General features: G+C 44.4%; 1 protein-coding gene across 1 annotated transcript; it reads right to left on the minus strand.

The window, feature by feature from the left end:
- Positions 1 to 445: 445 nt before the first annotated feature.
- fam210b (family with sequence similarity 210 member B) lies at positions 446 to 8,519 on the minus strand. The gene is made up of 3 exons (XM_018678904.2): positions 7,815 to 8,519; positions 4,067 to 4,266; positions 446 to 1,497 (listed from the first exon to the last, which is right to left on the minus strand). The coding sequence occupies exons 1-3, from the start codon at positions 8,337 to 8,339 to the stop codon at positions 1,281 to 1,283; spliced, it is 942 nt and encodes a 313-aa protein (XP_018534420.1). The 5' UTR covers positions 8,340 to 8,519; the 3' UTR covers positions 446 to 1,280.
- Between the last annotated feature and the right edge of the window lie 381 nt (positions 8,520 to 8,900).

Below are 8,900 nucleotides of genomic sequence, written 5' to 3' on the forward strand. Positions count from 1 at the left end.
ATGACAGGTGATGCTGCAATATAATACAAATCTGTAAGAGCGAAGTTCTTGCTTTTCTAAATGTGTTCCCTCACGGATAGAAATCAGTTAAATTAAAAAGCTGAAATCTGTAATAATATCAAAGTGGTTGTTGAAGAACTTCCTCTACTGTGGAAATAAACAGTTATTCAATAATAATTTCAAAACTTCTACTGTCAGATTTGTGGTTATAGCTTCTCTGCTGTTTCCAAGTGGATTTTTTTTCCCTGAAGTTGGTAGATCTGACTTGTTAACAGTTGTTTGTTCATACACAGAGTCATCAGTATGATGTACAGCAGGAGTATTAGTTGAAAAGAGTTTTCTGGTGTGCAGTCATTTGATCCATCCATAGCAACTTTATACTAAAATGGGTCCAAATAAAGTGACGTGATAGAATGTGACTGACTCATGACAAAAACACACCAAATATAAAAGAGAAACTTTAATAGTTAAATAAGGTCCAATCAGAACAAAACCCTCAAAAACCAACAGTCTTCATCCAAAGCTCGCAGTGAACTACACTCAGCTCCACTCTGAGATTAATGTGCTTGCAATTACTGCTTGGGCAGTGGCATTTGCAAAATTAGAGAGCACGAGAGAGAGAAAATGGAGGAGAGGAACAACAGCGAAGGGACAGGAGGAAAATGGATGCCAGGAGAGATGTTGAGAGGGAAAATAAGGAGGGCAGCAAAACAACAGCAGAAAATACAGAGGGAGAGGAGAGAAAGAGTCGGGGCTGAGTGTGGAGGGAGGACAGAGGTAGGAGACAGAGAGAACCTGAATTATTCTGCTGATTCACATAACACCAGAACATGGCCTCGTCAGCTCTCGGGGAGCAGCAGAGGAGAGATCAGCTTTTTCCACTCGTCCCTGTGGGGAACCTTCACAGCATTAAGAGAAAAACCTGCCCACTGAAAGAGCTCAGGACTAAAACTTAAAATCCCTGATCACACTTCAGATTGTTTAGAAATAATTTCCACCCCTTCGTGAATACACATTTAACACACAACTCCAAACACAGTAGTAGAGCCAGTTCACTCCTTATTTTTAAATTATACAGAAACATTTTCACGTTTGATTCTGTCACAACTGGAACTAATGTAGGAAAGATTTTCCCTGAATTCACAAATGCAACGAGAGAAGATGAGGCGTTTGTAGCTGAAGGCAAATGTGTAATTATATATACAGACATTTTAATTATGACCATTAACAGTCTGGATGTTTGTGTCGTAATGAAGCAGCGGAGGAACAGAGGAGGGTCATCAGGGTGCAGGTGTAGGCGGTTTAAAGAGACCAGTCTTTCTGAAGTAGCGCACGATGAGAGGCACAGACACCAGAGTGATGCTGATGCGAACCGGAGCGAATAGTTTGTGGATGGCGTAGGCCAGGACGAACGTGCTCGTTCCTGCCGCCATTTTAGAGCGAACGACCGCCTCGCTGAAGCCCAGTTTGCACAGCATGGCTGCCATATCGATCCCACTGCGGAGACAAATGACACAGAGAACTGGTTAGAAGTGCATTGAATTCACATATCAGGCAATCACTCACATCCTCCAGTTTTATTAAAAGAATGGAGACCGCTCACTGTACGCAGTGTGTGTTAACCAGGTGTCTGTCTGACCTCAGCTCCACCTATCAGTTATCATCTGGATGTGAGTGGATAAATCGGTGGATAGAATTAGGATTATTGATTAATTTCATAAAAAATAAAACAATAGTTAAAATGATATTAAACTAACAGACTAAAGATATAAATAAAAGATAAAATAACACATACAAAACCAGTAGATAATAATAATAATAATAATATAACTTGCAGTGCTCAAAATGCATCCTGTCAAGATTTCAAGAGATTTAAAATAAAGGAAACAAGCAGAGTTCCTCTCTAGCAGTTCACCTTTATCTCCACCAGAGGGAGCTGTGTACAATCAATGTTTCATAATGTATTTTTTACAGCCTTTTGACCCATTTACACTGATCACATTAGCATAAGAAGCACTGTGAGTTGAAGTGTGTGAAATTGAAACAAAGAGCTTCATGTAACGCTGCCTTTGGCGGGCAGTTTTGTACAGTTGTGGTATTTTCATCTGAACTATTGCAGGGAATAAATATGCAAAGCATGTGAAAACACGAGGTCTAGAGCTGTTTCAGTCAATACAGCCCCTCTCTCTCTCAAATTAACAGCTCAGTTGTGCTCAGCAAACTTTAGTCAGCTAAATATAAGGATCCATCTGCACCCGACAACTGTTTACCCAGCACACAGCACTGAATTAGTGGGCCACATGCCTGGGCTCTGTGGCCACACAGTGATAATGCTCAATAGTTGCTGGCTGCAGAGTCAGTTTTCAGTTCAAGGGTCATTATCAGCCATAGGAGGAAATCTCCAAGCTGTCAGATAATCTCTGCCAAGTCTCTCTGGTATTCAAGACCCTGGCACGAGGCCAGAGCGACGAACACGGGCCTGAAACTGAAACTCTGGCCAAAACCCTGGGTGTGCTGTGCTGCTTTTGGCTTCTCTCTGTCGATCAGCATCAACAGAAGGTTACAAAACACAGGAAATAGTGTGAAAATGTCAAATTATGCAAAAGTTAAAAGTCTGAAAAGCAGTTGCAAGTCGAGAAAATGACCTCATGTTTTATTCAAGAGCTCCACATGATTTTAGTGTTCAGGCAGTAGTCGTATTTCAACAACAGCAGGGCCGCTACAACACGGCTGACTGAGTGGAAATTTTCTAGAGCATATAACTGGTCCCATTTGCTGCCAATCTGCAGCAGACATTTTGCATTCCTGGGTGTAAAAGCTGCCCCTGGGTCAGTCATTTCCTGTGCACGTCTTTAGGTTTAGAGGAAATGTTCCACTCACGCTCTCACAGTGTTAGATAGTATCTCTAAGTGATGTCTGATCGCTTTCCACAGTTATTTTTTAATCTGTCTGCCGCCGCGACGTCCTGCACTCTCTCTCTCTCTCTCTCTCTCTCTCTCTCTCAGCCCTCATTGACTTTTATTTCCTACTCTTCATTTAGGGAAACATTTGGACGGTGTGATCAACAAGCTCTGATCTGGTTTATGATCAACAGAGAAATCTTTCCTCCTTGTGTGCAGAGACTTTCTCCTTAAAATGACTAAGCACCTCATTTTTTTTACAAGGTTACTCTTTGATTCTCTTTTCATTATCAGTTAAGCTGCTGATCATTTTCTTGATTAATGAATAACTCACTTAAATCTACAATGATTCTTTCATTCCCAAGAAAGCTTGTTTTGGCCTTGATGTCATTCTCAGTCCTTTAATACAGGGCAGGCATCTGCTGATCCTGAGTCATTACTTTAATCTGACCCAGAGGATCAGAACCAGGCCGATCCAGATGCATTTCATTAGACTGATGAAAACTGATGCTTCCATTTCTGTACTCTGCTGTGTTTTGTCCTCCTCCTCTCCTTTAAGTTGACTGGCCTGTACACTGCATAAGTCAGTGAACATTAGTGTGTGAGAGTGAAATATTAATTGGGGAGTTTAAACACACAGGAGGCAGAGAGCAGTGTAGAAACCTCTCAGCTGCAGCTCCTCATGTCAGCTGGTGCTGAGCGTTGTTTGTTGGCGTCATATCAGCTGTCACTTTCACTGTTAATTCTGTCTTTAACTAGATGACAGCTACATTAAATTTGGCTGTTGGCAGTTTGTGTGCTCTCTGCATGATGTTGTCAGTAGACAGTTTGAACCTCCACTGTGTAACACTGCTGTGAATGAACAGTGTTTCTTTAGTTCTGACAAATCTGACAGAGTGAGACGTCTTCTCTCTAGTGGATCACGTCACTGTCGGGGCAGCAAACAACAAACTGAACTTTGCTTCAGATTAAATCAGTAATTTAAACCATGGCCTTCAGTGTTTGGACCGAGAAACTCAAAAAATGTGATGTGTGAGATTAACGAATCAACAGTTGTGTTATTTCCATGTGTCACGTACACCGGCTGATTTCATTCATATTTAGATATTTAGCAGTTTGGTCAGTCCCTAATCTGCAGCCGCTCCTGTAGAACAAGGTTCCGTTACCTGGATATAAGGAGGTAGAACATTCCCAGAGACATGAGGGAGATCCCGATGTGAAAGCAAACTCCCACCGCTCCATACTCCTTGAAGACTTTCTTTAGCTGCTGGGTCTTGGTGGGTTTCTCTCCCTCCGGCTCGGGCTCCCCCGGGGCCTTTTCTGTAGACGTGGATGTAGAAGAGGCCTCCTTTAAATTCTGCTCGTCCTGAACAGAGAGAATAAAATAGCAGGAGTGAACAGGATAAAATGAAATGGAGGACTGAGCTGAGAATCAGTCACAGAGGAGGAGAGGATGACAGTCAGAGGACGGATTGTACATTCAGAAGAAATACAGATATGACTGACAGAGAGGAAGTGAATTAACAGGACAGATTCACTCAATAGTCCAAAACCTACATACTCTATTTAAAATATAGAATGAGAATATATAGATATACTATATAGAGCAATTCAAGTTTTAGATTGATAATTGACTTCTACTGAAGCTCTGCTCATTTCACAGATGAACAGAATCTAAAAGTTTCATTTTTGTAAAAAAGTGAGGCCAGATTTCTCTGCAGGAGACACTTTGTTCAAACTGAGCTACAAACATCCTTTTTTTTCCTTTCTAGGCCATAAATAGAAATGAATGTATCATCATAACATGGGAAAAAAAGCAGTGTGTTGTGATTGTGCGTCATCTGTTTCAAAGTCAGGGTCATCCAAGTAGGTCAAACTAAACTTTCATGAGCTTCCTCTATTCATGGAGCAGCTGAGACGACTGGTTAAACAGACTGCTGCTGCTGCTGCTGCTGCGTGGCTGAGGTAGTTAACATCATCTCACACACACACAAACAAAGACAGTCACACTCCCTTAAACACACAAAGAGCCTCTCATAAGTGCACAAACACACACACCACTCTCCGAGATGAACAAGCATCAACACAATCCAGCCGTCTGACATGTAGCAGGGAGCAGGCAGGTCACTGCAGCGTGTGCTGGTAATAAAAGAGATTAGTGAACTACAACATACGACGACCACAGCAGACAACAGAGCTGCTTCAGAGCTCTGATGGTGTCGATATGTGACTCACAGCAGCTGAGAGAGCAGAGAAAAACTACAGTGTGTTTAGAGGATGTAAATAAACTTCATTCACCGTCTGACAACAGCCTGCAGGCGCTGGATTTTACAGCAGCAGTCATGTTTGATGCAGTGGAACCTGTGCAGCAGGTTTTTCAGTAGGACTGTGGTCAACCGAAGGAACATCTTTATCATACCTTCTCTTCAACCGATCGATCAGTCACAGGGGAAAAAGAAAGCTCTGCATGTCCTGAAGAGCTCGTTTCATAGCTTAAAATAAAACATTAGACTTCAGCATATTGAAATATGCTAATTCAGAGCCTCAAGCTTTACACAAGAAGTCGACTTTTTGTTCATCTTTCTTATTGAAACGCAGCCATGACGACGACCTCTGACACAGTGTCGGTCTGAAGCACAGATCAGCTGCTGCGCTGGTTTCAAACTCACAACCTGGAGCAAACAGGTTCAACGTTTTAGAGACCGTTACTGTTGCCAGGTGTACTGATCGCTTGCTCTAACCACCACTAATCTGTGGTGATGCAGTTACAACAAAGCCTCTTTTATGGATCCTCTTCAGGTTATGATGAGCACACGGAGTGAAAATAAAGACCATCTCAGTTTTATTGCCAATTCTCTATTTTTTTCCTTTGTGATGAGCGGCTGGCAGCAGGGCATCGTGTCCGTTTGTAGCCTTGTTATTCAAATATCTCCTCAGCCGAGAGGAAACACAAGCTCTCTGAGAAAACAGGAAATGGCCTGGGCCTGCATGGAATTGATCTATTTTAAGACAAACTATTGACATAGTGCCTACGAAGCTGAGACAACTTATTAAGAGCAAAGACTACAGTCGACAGTGACCTCTTTAACAGACATGTTCTTATTTTAGGCAGTGATGAGAGCAGGAAGTAGACTGATTATAATGCAGCAGAAAATGAAAGACGACAGGAAAGACAGGAGTGTTGTTAATGTGCATCTCTTCTTCCCCTGTGGGCCTCAGACAATTCATCAAGAGGCCGAGACAATGAAGAAGAAAACGACATCTTTTCCCCTTGTTGCGATCTGTTTTGCTAAATGTCAGTCTGAGCGCTCCGGGAGAAGCCCCCGGTCTTGGTGACGTATTCGCTGGCCTGCCGACAATGGACAATAGAAAGGCCTGAGTGGGCGAGGGAGCAGGCCTTTGCTTTTCAGAGGCCAGTCAGGCCGAGCTAAAAGTAAAGGCAGGCAGCAGCATGGGAGGGTCATGTGAGCGAGCGGCCAAAGGGAGTTGTGCCAGGGTGGGTGTATGGGAGGGGAACAGTGGGACTGCTGTGTCTGATAACAGCTTTTCAGAGACATGAAAACACATGCAGACGTGCAGACAGACAAAGACACACTCACGTGCACGCAGACAGAGCGGGAAATAATGAGGCCGTGAATCCCTCCTGTCAGAGGCTCCAACAGAAACAAACAGTGAATACGAGTCTGTCTGCATCAGTTTCATTTATTCTCTGATTAAGGAACTTTTAATTTGCTCTCTGCAGAAGAGACGATCAACCTGAATCAGTTTGTTTGTCTGCAGACAGGATTCTAATTTATATTTACATGAGAAGAAGCACAGGATGAATCTAGGCTGTGATCCATTTTAAGATTTAAAATGAGCTTCACATGTGTTTTTAATAGATGTCTCAGAATTATTAAAGTCATATAACAAAAATATTTGGACGATATTCATGTTTAGACATAAACAAAAAAAACTACATTAACATTTTCATGAGGATCCATTAAATTTGTTTTGTTTTTAAATGTCAAACATGTATATTTAGCTTTTATGTGCCGCAGTGTTTGACTTTGCCATCGACTGGAGGTTATTAGTTAAGGTTAACCTCTTGGTACCAGCCTGGTCAGAGGTCAGAGGTCAGGGTCAGGGGTCAGGGTTGTTATAGATGTTAATGTTGGTCACTTTGCAGACTGAAACATCCACTGACTGTCAGAAACTTTAATCTGAAGTTGATGAACAGGATACCTGCTACATGCTAATGTTAGCATTTAGCTGAGAGCACCGCTGTGCCTGAGTACAGCCTCTTCTAGGTAATAACGGTGTAATTCAGTGAAGCTCGGGGCGAGCACGCGGTGTTTGTTGTGTCGTCTAAGAACAGTTCACTGCAAGACTGCTCAGTTTACATCCTACACACACACACACACACACACACACTGACTCAGTCTCTCCTTCACTTTCGCTGAAGGAGCTGAACAGAGTGACACAGTCAGGTGTGTGTGTGTGTGTGTGAGAGTGAGTGTGAGTCAGCACGTGCTGTCTCAGCTCTCCTGCAGGTTCACACTCACACAGATCAGTTATGCACGGACTGCTGTGAATTCCCTGTAAAATGTCGACAGCCCACGCGGCAGCGCGCGTCCTGCTCTGTTGTATAACGAGCCCGGCTGCGTGCACGAAGGCTGAGCCTGAAGAGAGCCGGGCCACAGCTTTCTGTAGTTCTCTGGTTTTGTTTTCGACCCTGGCGCCACCTGCACGCACGCACACACACACACACACACACATACACACCCGCGTGTTCACCACCAGTTGAACGCGCCTGTGTGTGTGTGTGTGTGGTGTGTGTGTGTGTGCGCGCGCTGACACGGACTCGGACCTGTGTGCTCTAATGAACCGGTCACTGGGAGTTAGACAAACACTTGAGCTGAACAGTGTGATTACCCCTTTGTTGCCGGCGGTGGTCTGCTCCTCGGCGGCGTCGCTCTTCTTCGCGGCAGGAGCGGTGGACAAAGCTCTGATGTTCATGGTCCCGGTGCAGCAGAGACTGGAAACTCCCCAGTTACCTGTAAACAGAACACCACCCCCCGGCTCCCCCCTCCTCCTCCTACTTTGTGCCTGAGCGAGCGGCGGCCTGATGTTATCTGAACACCCGCCGTCTCTCTGCGCGCTCGGAGCGAGATTCACCGCTACAGAGGCCACCCGGTCCAAGTGTCTCCAGTCCGTGATTACAAAACCAGACGACTCCCAGGTCTGCACGGGAGGTGGGTCCGGGTGTTGCTTTTCCAGGTGCGCAAGTGTTGAATCGACAACTCCGACAGACACACACACAGACCGGCGACACTGATACGTGTGGCCTTTGCGTAATGTCAAAGTGACGTGCCTCAGTCTGTTTGCTTTGGAGCCCGGTGAGCTGAGAGCCCGATCCAGAGCCGCTGCACACACACTCCCTGCGCGGCGCAGAAACATGATCGTCGACGTCCTTCAGACGAGTTTCACGCGTCCGATGAAATTAAGTAAAGCGGGTCGATGGTTTACAGACTGTACGCAGCTGTAAACATGCTGCCCTGTGCCCTCCTGTCTCCCTCCGGTCCTCTGTTGACCGATTATCTCCAGCAGCCAATGAGCGCTGACGCGCAACCGCAGAGAGTAAAGGCTGAAGTGAAGGGAGGGGGTATTTAAAGGTGTAACCGTGTTAGTTCCTAGAAAAGCTGTATCATGAAACCTCTCTGGGGTATGAGTAACTGAGCCCAGTGCACGCGTTTAAAAGCCAGCAGCTAATATTCATACGGATTAAATAGAGTTATTCTGCAGGTGCAGGCTGGTGACTCTGTAGTTTAATCTGCTCTGTTAGTTTTTGTTGTTTTTTCTCGCAGGATTTCAGAGTCAATCACCTGAGTGCGACTGTCATGGAGCAGGGATGGTGAGATACAGGTACATTAGAGTTCATCTGAAACATTAGAGTTCATCTGAAACATTAGAGTTCATCTGAAACATGCTAAATTCATAACTGAACGTTAGTGCATGGAT

The sequence above is a fragment of the Lates calcarifer genome, linkage group LG12 (genome assembly GCF_001640805.2).
Source record: "Lates calcarifer isolate ASB-BC8 linkage group LG12, TLL_Latcal_v3, whole genome shotgun sequence".
Taxonomy (NCBI): Eukaryota; Metazoa; Chordata; class Actinopteri; family Centropomidae; genus Lates; species Lates calcarifer.